The sequence below is a fragment of the Hyperolius riggenbachi genome, chromosome 1, assembly GCF_040937935.1.
Source record: "Hyperolius riggenbachi isolate aHypRig1 chromosome 1, aHypRig1.pri, whole genome shotgun sequence".
In the NCBI taxonomy this organism is placed as follows: Eukaryota; Metazoa; Chordata; class Amphibia; order Anura; family Hyperoliidae; genus Hyperolius; species Hyperolius riggenbachi.
The window spans coordinates 477,160,011-477,183,940 of record NC_090646.1 but is presented as its reverse complement, the minus strand read 5'-3'; the positions used below and the strand labels follow the sequence as shown (position 1 = coordinate 477,183,940).

The following is a 23,930-nucleotide window of genomic DNA, read 5'->3' as shown; positions in this document are numbered from 1 at the left end:
TATTGCAGCTTTACTACTGAAACAGAGGCAGATAAACAACTGAAGGGATATTGGAATGCTAAAACTTAAAGAGGAGCTGTTAGGTATAAGGTCTCAGAGAATATAAACACATATATCAGTAGCTAAATATTGGCTGTACTTACATTACATATGCATTTCACTGTCCACGTTTGGATTTCACAGAATTTGTATATAGTATATGCAGAGATAGATGCCCATGGCAGGCTCCATGTTTTTCTGTCAAATGTGTCGTCATGTCTGCCTGTTTCCTGATCACAGAAAGCTTGTACTGAATAACACAGTGTGCAGTGAATATTAATGAGCCATGTGGCTAGGAAACAATAGCTGACTCCTGCAGTGTCTCTGCCGGAGATTTATCAGTGCTACGCGCTGGACTGATTACAAGCTGCTGTAACGTCTCATTAGCAGCCGAGGGGAGGGCCCCAGAATGCTTTGCAGTATAGTATGCGGCTTGCGTCCTCTTGGGTCTAATTAGCTTTTCTGATAAGCACACATCAAAGGTAAAGAGGAGATTTTTATTCTTCACTAATGCTTTTCTGGCTTCCTTCTAAACTGTTTAACACAGGAGAATAGAGGTTTAAATTAGCTTCTGCAGCCTGACAGTTACTCTTTAAGTACTCATGAGGTGAAACAGATTAACAATTGTTACTTACCTGGGGCTTTTCCCAGCCCCTTGATGTCTTCTGGGTCCCTCCCACTGTACCGTGGCTGCCCGTGAAGCAATGCGACCAGTCGGCGGGTCGGCTCTTCTGCAGGTGTGGGCACCTGCTGATGGCCACACGCCATGTGTGCCCACTCAGCTGGCCACGCGCCCGCACATTACGCAGAAAATCAGACCCGCCGACGGGTCGCCGTGCTACACAGACGGCCAGCAGTACAGCGGGGGAGCACTGGAGCTGTGGCAAGGGTCTCAGAAGACATCTAGGGGCTGGGAGAAGCCCCAGGTACGTAATATATGCTAATCTTGTTTCACCTCTGGAGTCCTTTAAAGCCGTACCTGAAGCCACAAGATGAAACAAATATGGGTACATATAGTACTGTTCCTAACAACTTGTCTGTAGTACCTTTCTATGTGCCTGCATTACAGGTGTTAAAAACTAGTGCCATTTTCTAAGCAAATTTGCCAAACAGCAAGTTAAATACAGCCTTAGGTCCTGAAAAGTAAACAGGAGGCAAAATACTTTTGTTTGGCTGTGGAAACACTGCTGCTAACATTTCAGTGCTGAAAAGTGCAAAGGGCCATTACTACTTTTTGTTCTGCAGGAGAACGAAGCCGATTTTACATCAGACTGTCATTGCTGATCGCAGTTCTTAGAATGAAAAAAAAAAAAAGTAAAATTTAAGACTGTTCTAGGTTACTAATCTCATAGGTTTACTTTCAGGTCAGGTTTGCTTTAACCACCTCCGTGTTCTCCCAGAAATTTTTTTCCAGCCAGGTGGCATAAAAAAGTAGCTAGGTGGGGCACAATGTGGGAAAGAAGGACTGAGGCAGCTCTGCTTACAGCATATGAGGCGGTTGAGGAGCTGAGCCGATGACAGCCGGGTGCTCATCAAAAATTAGCCGGGTGGAGCATCCAGATCAAAGAGTATGGGGAGAGAACACTGCACCTTATGCCATGAGCTAAAGGGTTCAAATGGAAGCACAAGTGTAAACGCGCACTCCCCTGACATGCGTTTGCGTTTTATTTTTTTTATCAATGCCATATCTGCACTAATGGTGCACAACTAGACCGTTTAGCACTTCCTGCATTAAAATGGATGTTTATGAACAAAGTAGGAGGGGGCAAAATACTTTTACTACGATCTAATAAAAAAGCAACAGACGCCTAGGGTAACTTCTCTTTGCACCTTTCATTTGTGTTGAAACAATTTAATGCCACGAAGATATGAATATGAAACCTTCGTGCCCCCCCCCCCTTCATATCAGCACCAATACATCAGTAACCAAGGGCTGCAGTAGGAAAGCTTTCATTTCTTGGCACGTCAAATACCAGCTAGAATTTCTCAAGCCTCGGTTTTGTAGACACAAGGGGCTTGATTCACAAAAGCGTGATAACTCAGTTATCACGCCTAAAAGCTTTGCACGTGCAAACTAGGTGCTAACTACTTAGCACCCTAGTTTGCACGTGAAAAGCTCTTAACCGTGATAACTCAGTTATCACCCTTTTGTGAATTAAGCCCAAGGTGTGAAACAGTGGCATAGTGGATAATACGTTTGCCTTGCAGTCCTTGGGTTTCAAATCTGGCCATGAAACCATGTGCATGGAATTTGTAGGTTCTCTCCGTGTTTGCTAGGTTTCCTCGAGGTACTCTGGTTCCCTCTCGCCTCCCAAAAAACACACACATAGGTTAATTGGGCCCCCTCAAAAATTGGTCTACAATAGGTACATAAGACAGTAACAGCTTAGGCTAGGGATAAGATTGTGGTTTATAAAACAATCATGTAAGATACTGTAAGCATAAAGCTTTTGAATCACTTTTGCTTATAAAAATACATCCATGCATTATAAACAATGTAGCAAATACTGTACAGTTCAATTTTGTATACTAAAAATTCAATTTCAGCTTGCTGCATAAGTTTTCCAAATACAGAAGTTTGGATTCAGTTAGCTAACAAAATGGTACTACATGTTGCAGTTGCTACAACGCATGTATATGTTTTTATAACCAAAAAAGTGATTAAAAATGTATGTTTTATGCGTTCAAATGATTCTCCTATAAACCAACTTCTAACTGTTGTTCTAAAGGCGACCATATTAGGAGAGGCAGGAGAGCCCGACCCGGGCTGTGGGGTCTGGAGCGTCACGAGTGGTGAATGAACTGCGGGGACCCGGCAGACCTGCACGGGGGCGGCACGGATGGCGTCCTCCGTGCATTTAAACATGATGCAGGTACTTCACTTTTTTTTTGTGGCTTCGTAAGTCCTTTCAGCTACTAAAATGTTATCAGCATGTTTTCTCCAGCCAGATGGAAGGGTTTAGGCTTTTACTTAAAGCGTGCCTGAACTTGCCCCACAAAACCCTCTGGGTTCCCTCCGAAATATCCTACTGCACATGCGCAGTCCTGTCCGCGCACACCCACAATTGCAATCTTATCGCCAAGAGCGTTCTGTGTATTCAAGGTTCTCATTTGAAAATCGTGCATGAGAAGATTGCACACTGTGACTGGAGCATGATCATGGGCTTACGCCCCCAATTGAGCAAATGCAACTTAGATTTTCCAGCATGCCTGATCAATCTTTTTAACCAATTTCGGCCAGAAAAAACAATTGAAAGATTGACTGGGTAGCCATGTTGTAGCATCGATATCTGCTAGATTCAATAATTATGATCAAATCACCCAAACAGCAATTAATGCATGGGCACCCCGACTTTTCAGGAAATTCAACAAGCTGTTAAACAAACGCATTTGCATAGATAAATATCTTTTTTAACACTTGCAGTGCAGGAAAAATACTTTTTTTTTTTAGTTGGCCTAGCACTATACATACCTAAGTTTATCTCAACATATCAGGGCAGGTATATTTTAAGCAGTCAACAAGACAGCCAGTAATGTACAACTATGCTGAGATATATATATAGATAGAGAGAGAGATAGATAGGATAGATAGATAGATAGATAGATAGATAGATAGATAGATAGATAGATAGATAGATAGATAGATAGATAGATAGATAGATAGATAGATAGATATATATATATATATATAATTCTGGCCGGGCAAAACTAGAAGTGGCCGTCTCACTGCGGCCAATGTGAGCAATGAATTTAAGATTTCCAGGTTCCCGGCAATGTGACAAATGAAGCTGGCTCCTCCCACTGCCCCCCTCCTATTCAGCTCTAGCAGCTGAGTGGCCCCCAGAGTCCTTCGTAGCGGCAGGGAAGCAGAGCGGGAAGGCTGCAGACATTGCTTCTGCCAGCACCCGCCCTGCAGGAAAGGCAGGATTCCCTACCGCTATGAAATGACTCTGGGGGGGGCACGTGTGTCCCAGGCTGCTACAGCTGAATAGGAGGTGGGCAGGGGAGGCGCCAGCTTCATTTGTCACAATGCCGCTGGGAGCCCGGAAATCTTAAATTAATTGCTCACATTGGCCTCAGTGAGACGGCCACTTCCAGTTTTGCCCGGCCAGAACCTGAAGTGGCCAGACTTCGGGTTATGGCCGTAACATATGCACAATAAAACATGAACGGTTTATGAAGATCACATTTAACAACCAACCAAATCTTGTTAATCAAACGTCTAATTTCTATGCTGTACATATCAACAGCAGGAATTTTTATAACCACTGACGGAAACAATGTATTAAAGAAACGCAAGGAAGAGAAAGGGTGGATTGGATGTTCTAAACAATTTGTACACCAGTGGCTTTCTATTTGCTGTCTAGAAAGTCATAAATATGCCAAATGGGGCAACACCACACAAAACAGTTCACATGAAGCACAGTGCATATCAGTAACAATTTAGGCAATGGCATTTTTGAGGACACAGACTGATGTAAACCTTTTTACATGTAAGGTGCTTTAGAATTAAATGCTCTTCATTTTTTTTTTTACTGTTTTTATATTAGATATTTCAAGTAACATTAAATGTAGGCAGAAACACCATGAAACATGGCATAATATATGTCCCGCCACTATGCTCTTTACTCACCTGTGGTTGCAAGACAACCTTCAGAGGTACCGAAAGCCGCTGGGCTCCTTGCTGTCCTATGACATGAGTCTGCTGCCCTCCCGATGCAATCGTCAGACCAGCTGGTGTTTGCTGTACAATCTGAAACTTCTGGGGTGTTTGTGCTGTTGCCCCAGGTTGTTGCTGCAGCTGCAGCTGTATAGTCACCACCTTGGCAGGCTGTCCCTGTTGAGTCTTGGCCTGGGATAAAGCGGCAAGCTGGTTCCCTTGAAGAACAATCTTCCCTGGGAGTCCACCCAGTACCACATGACGCTGCCCTTGAGGAGCTCCAGGAGCTGACTGTGAAGGTTGCTGAAGCACAAGCGTAATTCGTTTGGAATCTCCCTAAAATAAAGAACATGCATATAGTTGGAATGAACTTGAACAGATGGAAATGTAGCTGGTGCATACTGCCTATGGATGCATGCCTTGTTTATTAAGCATGTTTGATATAAAAATTGAAAACATTATTTTGCAATATTGTGAAGGAGTATGAACGTAAAGTGAATGGAATCCGAGACTAAAATAAATAAACCAGATACTTACCTAAGGAGAGGGAAGGCTCTGGGCCCTATAGAGCCTTCCCGCTCCTCTCACAGAACCCTCGTTCCAGTACTGGCTCCCAGGTAGTTGTAGCATCCCTTGGTGGAGGCAGCATTTAACGGAGGGGACCAGGAGAGGAGTGGGAAGGCTCTATGCAGAGTTCCCTGACCCTGTCCTCAAGGCCCACCAACAGTACAAGTAAAGTCCTGGGTCTTCGTTTTGCAGGAGATCGCGCGCATCTCCTGCTTGGTAGGTGGAGCGGAGCTTCAGTCTCCCAGCAGCCATCGCCGTTCGACAACTGTTAGACGGCGCAACCACCGTCTAATTAGCATGTACAGCGCTGCGATCTAAGGCAGCACTGTACTGGGGACAGCCGCGTGACACGGCTGTCCCCTCCACCCCTCCAGAGTCTCGGCGGTGATCCGCTGTCATAGGCTGTCAAAATAAAATATTAAAAACAACAACAAACATTGGGGGAGCAATCAGACCCCACCAACAGAGAGCTCTGTTGGTGGGGAGAAAAGGGGGGGGGATAAATCACTTGTGTGCTGTGTTGTGCGGCCCTGCAGCTTGGCCTTAAAGCTGCAGTGGCCTATTTTAAAAAATATGGCCTGGTCTTTATGGGGGCTTAACATTGTGGTCCTCCAGAGGTTAAAGAGGACCGGTCGTGAAAATCTTAAAACTTAAAATGCCTACAAATAAGAAGCATGTTTCTTCCAGAGTAAAATGAGCCATAAATTACTTCTCTCCTATGTTGCTGGCATTTACAGTAAGTAGTAGAATTCGGGCATTACCGACAGGTTTTGGGCTAGTCCACCTCTCCATAGGGGATTCTCAGAATGGCCTTTATTCTTTATAAAGACACTCCTGAAAAATATTTCTACAAAGAAGTTGGCAATCCTCCCTGCTCACCATACACTTTTTTTGGCAGTTGGACTGAGCAACTGCCATTCACTAAGTGCAGTTTGAAAATAAACAAATCCCTGTTAACCCCCATGAAGATATGGGCTAGTCCAAAACTTGTCGGTTCCGTCAGATTTCTACTACCTATTTTAAGTGAAAGTAACATAGGAGAAAAGCAATTTATGGCTCATTTTACTCTGGAAGAAACATACTTCTTAATTGTATGTGTTCACATATATTTGAATGCCATCTCTATGACAGCAGTTTTGTGAGCCGGTCAAGAGCCACTTTCATTAGTTCCTGACTGTGTGATCAATGTACGCCAATGGAAGTTGCTTACATTGATGACAGGGCCAAGAGCCAATTAAATCGGCTCCTGACCAGCTCACAGAGCTCTGCTGCCATACAGACAGCAGGGCGAGCGAGCTGCAGCAGGCCGAGAGCGACGAGAGCAAGCGGCGGCAATAAAGTGAAATATACGCCCTGGCAGGTATAACAGCATCAAGACAGGGCGTAGATTTCCATCACTGTCGTCCAGAAGCAGGTAAAAGGAAGGTCTTTACATTCTCAAACTCTCCTGCAGTAATAAAATACATTAACAAGCTGAAATCCAATTTCTATGCTACTTCATATAATCACGTTAAAATGCATGCTTATCTATAATGAACTTTAAGTTTTACCAAAGTATGCCAGTGGAATTAACACTGCACTGTGCAGTTATCAAGGGTCAGTCACTTGAACTAGTGACAGGTGATTATAAAGGACTGAGCTGCAACCATATGTACAAAATACACTCTCCTAACCATTTCTCGCTAAAAAAAATACAGTATATATGCACCAATAGTCACAAGCTACAGAAAGAAAGAAAGAAAAGAAAAGAAAAGAAAAGAAAAAGAAAAGAAAAGAAAAGAAAAGAAAAGAAAAGAAAGAAAGAAAGAAAGAAAGAAAGAAAGAAAGAAAGAAAGAAAGAAGAAAAGAAAGAAAGAAAAGAAGAAAGAAAGAAAGAAAGAAAGAAAGAAAGAAAGAAAGAAAGAAAGAAAGAGAAAGAAAGAAGAAAGAAAAAGAAAGAAAGAAAAAGAAAGAAAGAAAGAAAGAAAGAAAGAAAGAAAGAAAGAAAGAAAGAAAGAAAGAAAAGAAAGAAAGAAAGAAAGAAAGAAAGAAAGAAAGAAAGAAAGAAAGAAAGAAAGAAAGAAAGAAAGAAAGAAAGAAAGAAAGAAAAGAAAGAAAGAAAGAAAGAAAAAAAGAAAGAAAGAAAGAAGAAAAGAGAAAGAAAAGAAGAAAGAGAAAGAAAGAAAGAAAGAAAGAAAGAAAGAAAGAAAGAAAGAAAGAAAAGAAAGAAAGAAAGAAAGAAAGAAAGAAAGAAGGAAAAAAACAAAGAAGAAAGAGAAAGAAAGAAAGAAAGAAAGAGAAAAAAAGAAAAAGAAAGAAAGAATGAATAAGAAAAAGAAAAAAAAGAAAGAAAGAATGAATAAGAAAAAGAAAAAAAAAGAAAGAAAGAATGAAAGAATAAGAAAAAGAAAAAAAGAAAAAGAAAGAAAGAATAAGAAAAAAATAAAGAAAGAAAAAGAAAGAAAGAAAGAAAAAAAAAAAAGAAGAAAGAGAAAGAAAAAAATAGAATAAATAAATAAGTATTACCTGCTGAGGAGCAGAGGTCAGAGTAACTGCAGGTTTAATGCTGGTATTGCCATCAGTACCAGCTGAGGTTCCTGAAGCACGCATTGGTTGAAGTAATAACTGTCGAACAGGTCTGACTCCACCAGGTTGTCCAGCTGGAGTTGGAACTTTGGCCAGCACTGTATTTCCAGATACAATGGATACACCAGGTCTCAGAGGAGTTCCTGTAAGCACCTTAGCAAAAGTTACTTTACCTCCATTAGCCGTCTGACCAGGAGCAAAAGTCTGAATCTGTGTAACAGGGACACCACTTACAGTCATTCCTGGTGGTGCTTTAGAATCATTATTTTAGGAGCTGCTGGAGCTGCCACTGTTGTCGTTGCTGCTGCTATAGTCATTGGGGTGCCCATAAAAGGTCCTTGGTTGGGATGCTCCTGATTTATGCAGGGTTGGGTGTGAAGTACTGGTTCTGGTGGGGGAATAGGGGCAGGATTTCCAAGCAGTACCTGTGGCTCTGTTCTCTGCACATTTGAATCCGGAATTGCTTGCTCAGCTACTCTGTCTGTGGCAAGATGTTCTAGGGGCTCTAGAACATTCCCCAAGCCAAGAGCTTCATCCATAGTGTCTGGTCCATCTCGGGGAAATGAGTCACTAGTTAGAGAATCCAACCCAAATAGATTTGGGTCATTGAAGAGGTCCATTATAGGGTCTGCCATATTTGGTCTCCTATGATGCAGGCACTATGGGGAAGGCTAGTAGCCTTCCCCAAAAATTAAAGCAATTAGGAAAATCCTTCAGTCACTGTCAGGAGATTATGAAAAAATATAGTGGAGCCAATATGTTGACCTACAAGAAAAGAAAAAAAAAAACATTAACTTATGGTTATAAAACTAGGGTTATAAAACCACTAATGTATAGCTTACCCAGTTCATCCTTCAGTGTTTTTTCACCTTATGCATCCAAGCAATTTTCACCTCCCATTCATTCGCCAATAACTTTATCACTACTTATCAGTGGCTCTATGTAAGAATAAATACGGTTTTTGAACAAAAACAGTGTTTATTCTCAGCAGACATGCTCGGATTGGCACAGGGGACTTTTGTCCCCTGCACCAATCCCCCCTGCTAGCAGCAGCAGTGCGATCGCGGGCATCTTCCCTCCCGATTGCCTGCAAACCCGCCAAACTGCAGGGACGTGACTAGCGCGTCCCCGCGACTCTAGCAGCTACGTTCAAAGCCTAACTACTTAAAGTGAGCCCAAGGTGAGAGCGATAGAGGCTAGTAACACAGGTGTAAACTTCATGAGATATATTCCCATTCCCAAGAGCGATAGAGGCTGTCACATTTATTTCCTTTTAAACAATACTAGTTGCTTGGCAGCCCTGCTGATCTATTTGGCTGCAGTAGTAACTGAATTTCATCAGAAACAAGCATGGAGCTAATCTAGTCAGATCTGACAATGTCAGAAACACCTGATCTTGCTGCATGCTTGTTCAGGGTCTATGGATAAAAAGTATTAGAGAGGCAGAGGATCAGCAGGATGCCAGGCAAATGGTATTGCTTAAAAGGAAATAAATATGGCAGCCTTCGTATCACTCTCACCTCTGGTTCACATTAAAGGGAAACTTAAAGGGAACCTAAACTGAGAAGTATATGGATTTTTCCTTTATAATACTATCAGTTGCCTGGCTATCCTGCTGATCCTGTGTCTCTAATACTTTTAGCCATAGCCCCTCAACAAGCATGCAGATCAGGTGCTCTGACTGAAGTCAGACTGGATTAGGTGCATGCTTGTTTCAGGTGTGCGATTCAGCCACAGAGATCAGAAAATAAACTGGTATTGTTTAAAAAGGAAACATGCATATCCCTTCTCAGTTAAATGAGTTATCATCAAAAACTGTTCAATAAAAATTATTGAAACATAAATGAGTTATCAGGCAATATGAACAAAATAAGCAATACTTACCCAGGGCTTCCTCCAGCCCCAAGCTCCCAACATGTCTCTCGCCGCAGCTCTGCCGTCAGCCGTTCGCCGCAGCTCCATCCTGGTCCCCGGCGATGACGTCAGGCCGACCTTCAGGTCGACCTGTACTGCGCCTGTGTGAGCGACGCTGTCAATCACCGCCATGTGGACTGCGTAGGCGCAGAACTACTGCACTAGCTGGAGGTCGCCCTGACGTCATCGGCGGGGACCGGGACGGAGCTGCGGCGAACAGCTGAAGGCAGAGCTGCGGTGAGGGACATCCTGGGAGCTAGGGGCTGGAGGAAGCCCCGGGTAAGTAGCGCTTATTTTGTTCATATTGCCTGATAACTCCTTAAAGTAAAAAAAAAATTCACTTACCTGGGGCTTCTACCAGCCCAATGCAGCTGCCCTGTGCCCGTGCTGTCCTGGAATGAACCTCCGGACCCCCCAAAAGCTTAGTTTAAAAACTCTGGCCACAGAGCTAGCCACTGTGCCTGCAAGGACCTGGCTGCGCACATCTTTTATCACGCTCCTGTCGGGAGCATACTGTGCATGAGGACGACGCTCCCGGGGGAGGGGGGGGGGGGAAGAGGTACGTGATAAAGGATGCACGCGGCCACGCAGGCGCAGTGGCCACTGATTGGCTCTGATGCCGAGATCGAAACTAAGCCACTGCCGGGAACTGGAGGAATGTTCCAAGATGATGCAGGTACAGGGAGGCTGCAGGGGGGGGGGGGTGGTAGAAGCCCCAGGTACACTTACAGGAGTTAACCAAAAAAAGCCTCCCCCCGCTCTATTTACCCGGGGCTTCCTCCAGCCCCTGCAGCCGACATGTCGCTCGCAGCATCTCAGCTCGCAGCCACCGACCCAGGGGTCCCCGCCAGTGCAGAGGCCGACCTCAACGTCGTCCTCAATTGCGCCTGCGCAACCGCTGCTGTCAATGAAGTCCGCAGTGTTGCGCTTGCACAGGCGCAATAGAGGAGGTCGGCCTCTACACTGGCGGGGACCCGGGGCCGGCAGAGATGCTGCTAGGTACAAGGGGCTGGAGGAAGCCCCGGGTAAGAAGAGCGCGGGGGGGGGGGGGTTGGGGAATAACTTCTTTAAGTTTCCCTTTAAAGCAAGGGTGTCAAACAAATACAAAGTGGGATGAAATTCAACACTGGGACCTTGTCGCGGGCCGACCTCTATGTCTACTGGCCACCTTCCTCCCTTACAAAGTTCCCTGGTGTATATTGGCTCCCCTCCAAACTCTATACAGTTCGCCAGTGTCTAGTGGTCCCCCTCCCTCCCTATACAGTTCCCTGGTGTCTAGTGGCCCTCATCCTCCCCTATACAGTTCCCTAGTGTTTAGTGCTTTCCCCCATATGGCTTCCCTGGTGTTCTCGGGCCTCACCTCCAATATAGCTTCCCTAGTGGTCTACAGTGGGCCAAACATAATGCAAAGTGGGGAAACCACTTGGGGGCCAAATTCAATGGCTCTGAGGGCCAGATTTGGCCTGTGGGCCGGAGTTTGACATGTATGCTTTAAAGCAATCCTATATTGTATTAAAAGGACTACTAATAAAAAAGAAAAGTAAGCAGTTAAACTGACAAAACCAACAGGTTTTAGACTAGTCCATATCCTCATGAAGCATTCTCAGGGTTTGCTTTGTTTTTAAAACTTTTCCTGAGCGGCAGTCGCCAAGTTTAACTGCAGAAATAGTAAGATTCCAACCTCCCTACTCACTTGCACACTTTGACAGTTAGACTTAGCAACTTCTGATCAGGAAATGCTTTAGAAAACAGACAATCAAGAATCCGCCATTAAAGGATGGACTAGTCCAAAACCTGTTGGTTTCGTAAGATTTGAACTTCTTACTTTTTCTTTTTATTTGCTGTAGGATTCCTTAAACAATAATAGTACATTCAGATAGAGAAAAAAAGAATAATGCAGTAACCCAGCACCTATGCTTGGTTGTCATACAAGTAAGTTGAGCAAGCAATATGAACAGTTGGGATCACCGATTACAGTGATGTATATGTCCCGCTGCCTAGACCTACAGCCCAGATCTCCCACACATAGGAACAGGTAACAGAGGATAAATCGGTTTTCAGCATGAATAAATGGATCCCATTTTTGCAAAGATCTTGCTAAAGTAACCCATAACTGTCTAAATAATAAGCCACGAGAAGGCCTGTAAACTAAAAGTAAACAAAACACTGCGATTCTTTTCTCCTTTTTTACCTAGGTCTTGTGCCAGCATCCTACACACGCCTGGTTATTGCCATGCAAGTGCCTACACTCTCTCCTCTGCATGCAGTTTCCACCTTACAAATGACACCACTCTCCCACAATGTTCCTGTGGGGGAGACCTTGAGAGGTTTACCTAGGAAACATTCCCTGATGGAAATGCATTTACCGATGAAACCCATTATTTCTTGTCAAAGGAATATTGTTAGCAAAAATTGTGATTTGAAACATAGGTAATAGTTCCACTTTAATATATAAATACTGTCAAGGATCCTACAGACAGGTCATAACAAACAACTGCAAATAACATTAGCAATTTACTATGCTAATTATTTGTAATTTACAGCAATAGGGCATTACCAAAGGTAGATCCACAGAAAAACTAAGAAGCAATAAACATAAAAACAAATTAAATTCACAGTAAATATGTTTTAGCCTTAGGTCTAACTAGATTTTAATGCAGTGAACCTGTAAAACTGATTTTGCAACAGAGAATAAAAATATTTTAAAACTATACTTTATATGTACACTTCACGCATACCTGAAGTGGCATGTAGCATGGTGAGAGAACGGGGATACAGTGTATCAGTAGTGGCATGTAGCATAGTGAGAGAACGTGGATACAGTGTATCAGTAGTGGCATGTAGCATGATGAGAGAACGTGGATACATGGCATCAGTAGTGGAATGTAGCATGGCGAGAGAACGTGGATACAGCGCATCAGTAGTGGCATGTAGCATGGTGAGAGAACATGGATACAGTGTATCAGTAGTGGCATGTAGCATGGTGAGAGAACGTGGATACAGTGTATCAGTAGTGGCATGTAGCATGGTGAGAGAACGTGGATACAGTGTAACAGTAGTGGCATGTAGCATGGTGAAAGAACGTGGATACATGGCATCAGTAGTGGCATGTAGCATGATGAGAGAAGAGAACGTGGATCCATGGCATCAGTAGTGGCATGTAGCATGATGAGAGACCGTGGATACATGGCATCAGTAGTGGCATGTAGCATGATGAAGGAACATGGATACATGGCATCAATAGTGGCATGAAGCATGGTGAGAGAAAGTGGATACAGTGTATCAGTAGTGGCAAGTAGCATTGTAAGAGAAGAGAACGTGGATACATGGCATCAGTAGTGGCATGTAGCATGATGAGAGAATGTGGACACATGGCATCAGTAGTCGCATGTAGCATGATGAGAGAATGTGGACACATGGCATCAGTAGTGGCATGTAGCATGATGAGAGAACGTGGATACATGGCATCAGTAGTGGCATGTAGCATGGTGAGAGAATGTGGATACATGACATCAGTAGTGGCATGTAGCATGGCGAGAGAACGTGAATACAGTGTATCAGTAGTGGCGTGTAACATAATGAGAAGGTGGATGCAGTATATCAGTAGTGGCATGTAGCATGATGAGAGAACAGGGATACAGTGTATCAGTAGTGGCATGTAGCATGGTGAGAGAACGTGGATACATGGCATCAGTAGTGGCATGTAGCATGGTGAGAGAACATGGATACAGTGTATCAGTAGTGGCATGTAGCATGGTGAGAGAACATGAATACAGTGTATCAGTAGTGGCAAGTAGCATGGTGAGAGAACGTGGATACAGTATATCAGTAGTGGCATGCAGCATGATTAGAGAAGAGAACATGGATACATGGCATCAGTAGTGGCATGTAGCATGATGAGAGAATGGGGATACAGTGTATCAGTAGTGGCATGTAGCATGATGAGATAACGTGGATACGGTGTATCAGTAGTGGCATGCAGCATGGTGAGAGACCGTGGATACAGTGTATCAGTAGTGGCATGTAGCATGATGAGAGAACAGGGATACAGTGTATCAGTAGTGGCATGAAGTATGATGAGAGACCGTGGATACAGTGTATCAGTAGTGGCATGTAGCATGGTGAGAGAACGTGGATACAGTGTATCAGTAGTGGCATGTAGCATGGTGAGAGAACAGGGATACAGTATATCAGTAGTGGCATGTAGCATGATGAGAGAATGTGGATACATGGCATCAGTAGTGGCATGTAGCATGGCGAGAGAACGTGAATACAGTGTATCAGTAGTGGCGTGTAACATAATGAGAAGGTGGATGCAGTATATCAGTAGTGGCATGTAGCATGATGAGAGAACAGGGATACAGTGTATCAGTAGTGGCATGTAGCATGGTGAGAAAACGTGGATACATGGCATCAGTAGTGGCATGTAGCATGGTGAGAGAACATGGATACATGGCATCAGTAGTGGCATGTAGCATGATGAGGGAAGAGAACATGGATACATGGCATCAGTAGTGGCATGTAGCATGATGAGAGAACGTGGATACATGGCATCAGTAGTGGCAAGTAGCATGATGAGAGAACGTGGATACATGGCATCATTAGTGGCATGTAGCATGATGAGAGAACAGGGATACAGTGTATCAGTAGTGGCATGAAGTATGATGAGAGACCGTGGATACAGTGTATCAGTAGTGGCATGAAGCATGGTGAGAGAACGTGGATACAGTCTATCAGTAGTGGCATGTAGCATGGTGAGAGAACGTGGATACAGTGTATCAGTAGTGGCATGTAGCATGGTGAGAGACCGTGGATACAGTATCAGTAGTGGCATGTAGCATGTGAGAGAAAGTGGATACATGACATCAGTAGTTGCATGTAGCATGGTGATAGAACGTGGATACAGCGTATCAGTAGTGGCATGTAGCATGGTGAGAGAACGTGGATACAGTGCATCAGTAGTGGCATGTAGCATGGTGAGAGAATGTGGATACAGTGTATCAGTAGTGGCATGTAGCATGGTGAGAGAACATGAATACAGTGTATCAGTAGTGGCAAGTAGCATGGTGAGAGAACGTGGATACAGTGTATCAGTAGTGGCATGTAGCATGATGAGAGAATGTGGACACATGGCATCAGAAGTGGCATGTAGCATGATGAGCGAACGTGGATACATGGCATCAGTAGTGGCATGTAGCATGATGAGAGAACAGGGATACAGTGTATCAGTAGTGGCATGAAGTATGATGAGAGAACGTGGATACAGTGTATCAGTAGTGGCATGTAGCATGGTGAGAGAATGTGGATACATGGCATCAGTAGTGGCATGTATCATGGTGAGAGAACGTGGCTACAGTATTTCGGTAGTGGCATGTAGCATGATGAGAGAATGTGGATACATGGCATCAGTAGTGGCATGTAGCATGGCGAGAGAACGTGAATACAGTGTATCAGTAGTGGCGTGTAACATAATGAGAAGGTGGATGCAGTATATCAGTAGTGGCATGTAGCATAATGAGAGAACAGGGATACAGTGTATCAGTAGTGGCATGTAGCATGGTGAGAGAACATGAATACAGTGTATCAGTAGTGGCATGTAGCATGGTGAGAGAACATGAATACAGTGTATCAGTAGTGGCAAGTAGCATGGTGAGAGAACGTGGATACAGTGTATCAGTAGTGGCATGCAGCATGGTGAGAGACCGTGGATACAGTGTATCAGTAGTGGCATGTAGCATGATGAGAGAACAGGGATACAGTGTATCAGTAGTGGCATGAAGTATGATGAGAGACCGTGGATACAGAGTATCAGTAGTGGCATGTAGCATGGTGAGAGAACGTGGATACAGTGTATCAGTAGTGGCATGTAGCATGGTGAGAGAACGTGGATACATGGCATCAGTAGTGGCATGTAGCATGGTGAGAGAACAGGGATACAGTGTATCAGTAGTGGCATGAAGTATGATGAGAGAATGGGGATACAGTGTATCAGTAGTGGCATGTAGCATGATGAGAGAACAGGGATACAGTGTATCAGTAGTGGCATGAAGTATGATGAGAGAACGTGGATACAGTGCATCAGTAGTGGCATGTAGCATGGTGAGAGAACGTGGATACAGTGCATCAGTAGTGGCATGTAGCATGGTGAGAGAACGTGGATACAGTGCATCAGTAGTGGCATGTAGCAGGGAGAGAACGTGGATACATGGCATCAGTAGTGGCATGTAGCATGGTGAGAGAACATGGATACAGTGTATCAGTAGTGGCATGTAGCATGGTGAGAGAACATGAATACAGTGTATCAGTAGTGGAAAGTAGCATGGTGAGAGAACGTGGATACAGTATATCAGTAGTGGCATGCAGCATGATTAGAGAAGAGAACATGGATACATGGCATCAGTAGTGGCATGTAGCATGATGAAAGAACATGGATACATGGCATCAGTAGTGGCAAGTAGCATGGTGAGAGAAAAGAACGTGGATACATGGCATCAGTAGTGGCATGTAGCATGATGAGAGAATGTGGACACATGGCATCAGTAGTTGCATGTGGCATGATGAGAGAACGTGGATACAGTGTATCAGTAGTGGCATGTTGCATGGTAAGAGAATGTGGATACATGGCATCAGTAGTGGCATGTATCATGGTGAGAGAACGTGGATACAGTGTATCAGTAGTAGCGTGTAACATAATGAGAAGGTGGATGCAGTATATCAGTAGTGGCATGTAGCATGATGAGAGAACAGGGATACAGTGTATCAGTAGTGGCATGTAGCATGGTGAGAGAACATGGATACAGTGTATCAGTAGTGGCATGTAGCATGGTGAGAGAACATGAATACAGTGTATCAGTAGTGGCAAGTAGCATGATGAGAGAAGAGAACATGGATACATGGCATCAGTAGTGGCATGTAGCATGATGAGAGAACGTGGATACAGTGCATCAGTAGTGGTATGTAGCACGATGAGAGAACGTGGATACATGGAGTAGTGGCATGTAGCATGATGAGAGAACAGGGATACAGTGTATCAGTAGTGGCATGAAGTATGATGAGAGAATGGGGATACAGTGTATCAGTAGTGGCATGCAGCATGGTGAGAGACCGTGGATACAGTGCATCAGTAGTGGCATGTAGCATGGTGAGAGACCGTGGATACAGTGTATCAGTAGTGGCATGTAGCATGGTGAGAGAACGTGGATACATGGCATCAGTAGTGGCATGTAGCATGGTGAGAGAACATGGATACAGTGTATCAGTAGTGGCATGTAGCATGGTGAGAGAACATGAATACAGTGTATCAGTAGTGGCAAGTAGCGTGGTGAGAGAACGTGGATACAGTATATCAGTAGTGGCATGTAGCATGATGAGAGAAGAGAACATGGATACATGGCATCAGTAGTGGCATGTAGCATGATGAGGAAAGAGAACATGGATACATGGCATCAGTAGTGGCATGTAGCATGATGAGAGAACAGGGATACAGTGTATCAGTAGTGGCATGTAGCATGATAAGATAACGTGGATACAGTGTATCAGTAGTGGCATGTAGCATGGTGAGAGAACGTGGATACAGTGCATCAGTAGTGGCATGTAGCATGGTGAGAGACCGTGGATACAGTGTATCAGTAGTGGTGTGTAGCATAATGAGAAGGTGTATGCAGTATATCAGTAGTGGCATGTAGCATGATGAGAGAACAGGGATACAGTTTATCAGTAGTGGCATGTAGCATGGTGAGAGAACGTGGATACACGGCATCAGTAGTGGCATGTAGCATGGTGATAGAACGTGGATACAGTGTATCAGTAGTGGCATGTAGCATGGTAAGAGACCATGAATACAGTGCATCAGTAGTGGCAAGTAGCATGGTGAGAGAACGTGGATACAGTGTATCAGTAGCGGCATGTAGCATGGTGAGAGACCGTGGATACAGTGCATCAGTAGTGGCATGTAGCATGGTGAGAGACCGTGGATACAGTGTATCAGTAGTGGCATGTAGCATGGTGAGAGAATGTGGATACATGGCATCAGTAGTGGCATGTAGGATGGGGATAGAACGTGGATACAGTTTATCAGTAGTGGTGTGTAGCATAATGAGAAGGTGGATGCAGTATATCAGTAGTGGCATGTAGCATGATGAGAGAACAGGGATACAGTGTATCAGTAGTGGCATGTAGCATGGTGAGAGAACGTGGATACACGGCATCAGTAGTGGCATGTAGCATGGTGAGAGACCATGAATACAGTGCATCAGTAGTGGCAAGTAGCATGGTGAGAGAACGTGGATACAGTATATCAGTAGTGCCATGTAGCATGATGAGAGAAGAGAACATGGATACATGGCATTAGCAGTGGCATGTAGCATGATGAGAGAAGAGAACATGGATACATGGCATCAGTAGTGGCATGTAGCATGATGAGAGAATGTGGATACATGGCATCAGTAGTGGCATGTAGCATGATGAGAGAACAGGGATACAGTGTATCAGTAGTGGCATGAAGTATGATGAGAGAATGGGGATACAGTGTATCAGTAGTGGCATGCAGCATGGTGAGAGACCGTGGATACAGTGTATCAGTAGTGGCATGTAGCATGATGAGAGAACAGGGATACAGTGTATCAGTAGTGGCATGAAGTATGATGAGAGAACGTGGATACAGTGCATCAGTAGTGGCATGTAGCATGGTGAGAGAACGTGGATACATGGCATCAGTAGTGGCATGTAGCATGGTGAGAGAACATGGATACAGTATCAGTAGTGGCATGTAGCATGGTGAGAGAACATGAATACAGTGTATCAGTAGTGGCAAGTAGCATGGTGAGAGAACGTGGATACAGTATATCAGTAGTGGCATGTAGCATGATGAGAGAACATGAATACAGTGCATCAGTAGTGGCAAGTAGCATGGTGAGAGAACGTGTTACAGTATATCAGTAGTGGCATGTAGCATGATGAGAGAAGAGAACATGGATACATGGCATCAGTAGTGGCATGTAGCATGGTGAGAGAACATGAATACAGTGCATCAGTAGTGGCAAATAGCATGGTGAGAGAACGTGGATACAGTGCATCAGTAGTGGCATGTAGCATGGTGAGAGACCGTGGATACGGTGTATCAGTAGTGGCATGTAGCATGATGAGAGAACAGGGATACAGTGTATAGGTAGTGGCATGTAGTATGATGAAAGAACGTGGATACAGTGTATCATTAGTGGCATGTAGCATGATGAGAGAACGTGGATACAGTATATCCGTAGTGGCATGTAGCATGATGAGAGAACGGGGATACAGTGCATCAGCAGTGGCATGTAGCATTATGAGAGAACGGGAATACAGTGCATCAGTAGTGGCATGTAGCAGGATGAGAGAACGTGGATACAGTATATCCATAGTGGCATGTAGCAGGATGAAAGAACGTGGATACAGTGTATCAGTAGTGGCATGTAGCATGATGAGAGAACGTGGATACAGTATATCCATAGTGGCATGTAGCATGATGAGAGAACGTGGATACGGTGTATCAGTAGTGGCATGTAGCATGATGAGAGAACAGGGATACAGTGTATCAGTAGTGGCATGAAGTAGGATGAGAGAACGTGGATACATGGCATCAGTAGTGGCATGTAGCATGATGAGAGAACATGGATACATGGCATCAGTAGTGGCATGTAGCATGATGAGAGAACGGGGATACAGTGCATCAGTAGTGGCATGTAGCATGATGAGAGAACGGGGATACAGTGCATCAGTAGTGGCATGTAGCATTATGAGAGAACGGGAATACAGTGTATCAGTAGTGGCATGTAGCAGGATGAAAGAACGTGGATACAGTGTATCAGTAGTGGCATGAAGTAGGATGAGAGAACGGGGATACATTGCATCAGTAGTGGCATGTAGCATGGTGAGAGAACGTGGATACATGGCATCAGTAGTGGCATGTAGCATGATGAGAGAACAGGGATACAGTGTATCAGTAGTGGCATGTAGCATGGTGAGAGAACGTGGATACACGGCATCAGTAGTGGCATGTAGCATGGTGAGAGAACGTGAATACAGTGCATCAGTAGTGGCATGTAGCATGGTGAGAGAACGTGGATACATGGCATCAGTAGTGGCATGTAGCATGATGAGAGAACAGGGATACAGTGTATCAGTAGTGGCATGTAGTATGATGAGAGAACAGGGATACAGTGTATCAGTAGTGGCATGTAGCATGATGAGAGAACGGGGATACATTGCATCAGTAGTGGCATGTAGCATGGTGAGAGAACATGGATACATGGCATCAGTAGTGGCATGTAGCATGATGAGAGAACAGGGATACAGTGTATCAGTAGTGGCATGTAGCATGATGAGAGAACGGGGATACAGTGCATCAGTAGTGGCATGTAGCATTATGAGAGAACGGGAATACAGTGTATCAGTAGTGGCATGTAGCAGGATGAAAGAACGTGGATACAGTGTATCAGTAGTGGCATGTAGCATGATGAGAGAACAGGGATACAGTGTATCAGTAGTGGCATGTAGTATGATGAGAGAACAGGGATACAGTGTATCAGTAGTGGCATGTAGTATGATGAGAGAACAGGGATACAGTGTATCAGTAGTTGGCATGTAGCAGGATGAGGGAACGTGGATACATGGCATCAGTAGTGGCATGTAGCAGGATGAGAGAACGGATACATTGTGGATGTAGATACATTGCATCAGTGATGGTATGCTGAGAGAATGTTGATATATATGGCATCAGTAATGGCACGATGAGAGAATGCATAACTATTGTATCAGTAATGGCATGATGAGAGAACGTTGGAATATTGTATTCCATTTCTTTATTTTTCACTAGAAGTACTGAACAGTTAGGCATCAGATAAAGAGGAACTATAACCAAGGACTGAACTTCATCACTATCAGTAGCTCACATCCCCTTTTCCTATGAGAAATCTTTACCTTTTCTCAAACGGATCATCAGGGGGCTCTGTACGGCTGATATTGTGGTGAACCCCCACCCACAGTGAGGTCAGCACCTAGGTACGTTGCATTGTGAGAAATAACAGCTGTTTGCTACTGCCAAGCAACTAGTATCTCATTCCACAGACATCACCTGCCAGCAGTTAAGATGTCGCCATGTGATAAATTTCAGAATGTAAATCATAGAGAGGAAAGAGTTTACAACTGGCAAAGGCTGACTAAATCCTTTATAAATAATTATTTTAAAAAATTAAGCAACTTTTTTCATTACGTTATTTTCACTGTAGTTCCTCTTTAAGACAATTTACAATCCAGACAATAACATTTATTGGCCAAATTGCAACCTTTAGTTAGCAAGTAAATGGTATAGCTTTGATTGGAAACTTCCCATCTTTATTATTTCATTGTAAATGTTAATAAACCAGTAATCTATAATATCTGCAATGTCTGCCTGCACCCCAAACCTCCTTGTTAACTGATTAGAACAAGGAGGGAATGAGGTCAAGGAGTCATCTCTCTGTATGAGAGCTTAAAGAGCTGCAGCAGATGCCAGTGAGACAGTTTCAAGAGGAACTCCAGTGAAAATAATGTAGTAAAAAAGTGCTTCATTTTTTTACCATAATTATGTATAAATGATTTAGTCAGTGTTTGCTCATTGTAAAATCTTTCCTCTCCCAGATTCACATTCTGACATGTATTACATGGTGACATTGTTACTGTGGGCAGGTTATGTAGCTGCTCCTAGCTGTTTTGGCTGTTAGAGACAGCTGTAAACCGCTAATTCCTGTCTGTAAACATTGTTACATTGTGGCAGTTTGCCCAGAGTACCGCTGTACTCAGAGCTTCTTGTGGGAGGGGTTTCAGCAAAAATCAGTCATACAGTGCCCCCTGATGGTCTGTTTGTGAAAATCATATTTCTCATGTAAAAGGGGGTATCAGCTACTGATTGGGATAAAGTTCAATTCTAGGTTGGAGTTTCTCTTTAAAATTCAAGCTTTTTTTTTTTTTTTTTTTTTTTTTTAACCTATAAAAACTAAAATACCTCCAGTGTCGCCCTCTATGTCACCTCGGTTTTCATATGCCTTCAGTGCCCCCCTCTGTCCCCCTGTGCCCTCAGAGTACTACAGCAAAATGTCAGTTTACCAGGTTAAAAAACCATTTTTTCCTTGAATTTTTAAAAATTGACTACCTGATCCGCAGGGCTGCAATAGCCCACTTTCACTTGCGTGACCTCTGGGTCACGACGTTGTGCTGAGAGACTGTGTTGTCTCTCACACAGTGCAGGGAGTTGGGGGAGCGGCAGGAGGCGTGGCCTGGGGAGAGAGCTGCCCAATGGCAGCTCAGGAAACCCTGTAGGAACGCCCCTGGCAGGAGCTTTAAACAGGGAATTCCTCTCCCCTGTTTACCTCCGAGTTAGCGACAAATCTTGGGGACACAGAGCCATGTCATTAGGCAGAGGAAATGCCTCTGTGTCCCATCTGCCCCCTATATCCCCACCTTGGGTCCTCTTTAATGCTACTCTACCATCAAGTACAGTAGAAACATTGGTGCATACAGGCAATTAAAAGTATGCTTCTCTGTATCTGTTAACTTCTGCGTTTAGAGGTAACGCACTGCAGCAGTGCGTTACCATAACTCAGCGCGACTTTAATGTCGCACTGTGAAAGCCGCATAGGGTTAACATTACAGTGCGGTAACCTACGTTATAATGACTTTATAACGCAGGACAATAACGTTTCACTGCGAACATAGCCTCTCTCAAAAACAACAAGGCCTTTTTTTGAAAAAAAACAAACAAACATTTTTGACTTGATCCTATAGAACCTACTTTCATATTTTTGGGGACATTCGTATGCACAGGCCTTTGCAAGTTGGGTATTTGTAAGTCGAGGACCGCCCCTATTCTAATAATTGGGGTTAGGGTCTAGAATTTAACCTCCCTGGCGGTAAGCCGCTATGCCGCCGGGAGGCACTGCTCAGGCCCCGCTGGGCCGATTTGCATAATTTTTTTTTTGCTGCTCGCAGCTAGCACTTTGCTAGCTGCGTGCAGTGCCCGATCGCCGCTGCTACCCGCCGATCCGCCACTATACGCGTCGCCGCAGCCGCCCCCCCCAGACCCCGTGCGCTGCCTGGCCAATCAGTGCCAGGCAGCGCCGTGGGGTGGATCGGAGTCCCCTTTGACGTCACGACGTCGATGACGTCGGTGACGTCATCCCGCCCCTTCGCCATGGCGATGGGGGAAGCCCTCCAGGAGATCCCGTTCTTTGAGGCTGGGGGGATGCCGCTGAGCAGCGGCTATCATGTAGCGAAACCTCGTCTCGCTACATGAAAAAAATAAATAAATAAAAAACGTTTTTGCTGCCCCCTGGCGGATTTTGTCAAACCGCCAGGAGGGTTAATAATGGTTATACAATACTACTATATATACTACATATACACTCCCTGCAGGCTTTTGTAAATCCACTGAGAAACGCCGAACCCAGAGGTGTTGTCTTATCAACCATAAGCCTGGTTCAGATCGTGTGTGAAGAATGCGTAAGGCCTCTTTCAGGCCGGCAGCTGACAGGCGTTGAATTCACCGCTTGTCAGCTGCTCTCCTGCAGCGGTCGGCACTTGTTAACACTCAGTGCCAGCGCTAGACAGACCGCCTCCCCATGAGGTCAGATTTAAGTGTGGCCGCAGTCGAGCTTAGACTCAACAGGTCGCGGTCCTCTGCCGATCTGCAACACCACCGCGTGTCAGTGCTTGAACTGTGTGGCGTCATTACCGCTGCAATTCGGATGCAAACAAATTGCACTGGTGGGCGGCAGACAGGACACTGAACTGTTCAGCAAGGGCACAGTTGAGCCTCCTGTCTGAAAGAAGCATAAAAGGAAAAAAGAACCTCATTTTCTTTGCAGAGTAACTGCACATCACTCTAAAAAAAAAAAAAAGGTACCCATATACACATCAAATTTTCCTGTTTAATTCCCAGCAGATTCAATCACGCTGATCAAATCTGCCAGAAACCTATTCCTTCTACATGTCCCATATATACATAAATACACACACACACACACACACACACACACACACACACACACACACACACACACACACACACACACACACACACACACACACACACACACACACACACACACACACACACACACACACACACACACACACACACACACACACACACACACACACCTGTGCTTAGTCCACA

General features: G+C 44.4%; 1 protein-coding gene across 1 annotated transcript in view; it reads right to left on the bottom strand.

Moving 5' to 3' along the window:
- Positions 1–23,930, bottom strand: part of CHD8 (chromodomain helicase DNA binding protein 8) — a 130,783-nt gene that overhangs the window by 85,859 nt on the left and 20,994 nt on the right. The window contains 3 exon segments of the mRNA XM_068241428.1: positions 4,673–5,035; positions 7,772–8,088; positions 8,091–8,596. Coding sequence (XP_068097529.1) covers positions 4,673–5,035; positions 7,772–8,088; positions 8,091–8,466 — 1,056 coding nt within the window. The 5' untranslated portion in view covers positions 8,467–8,596.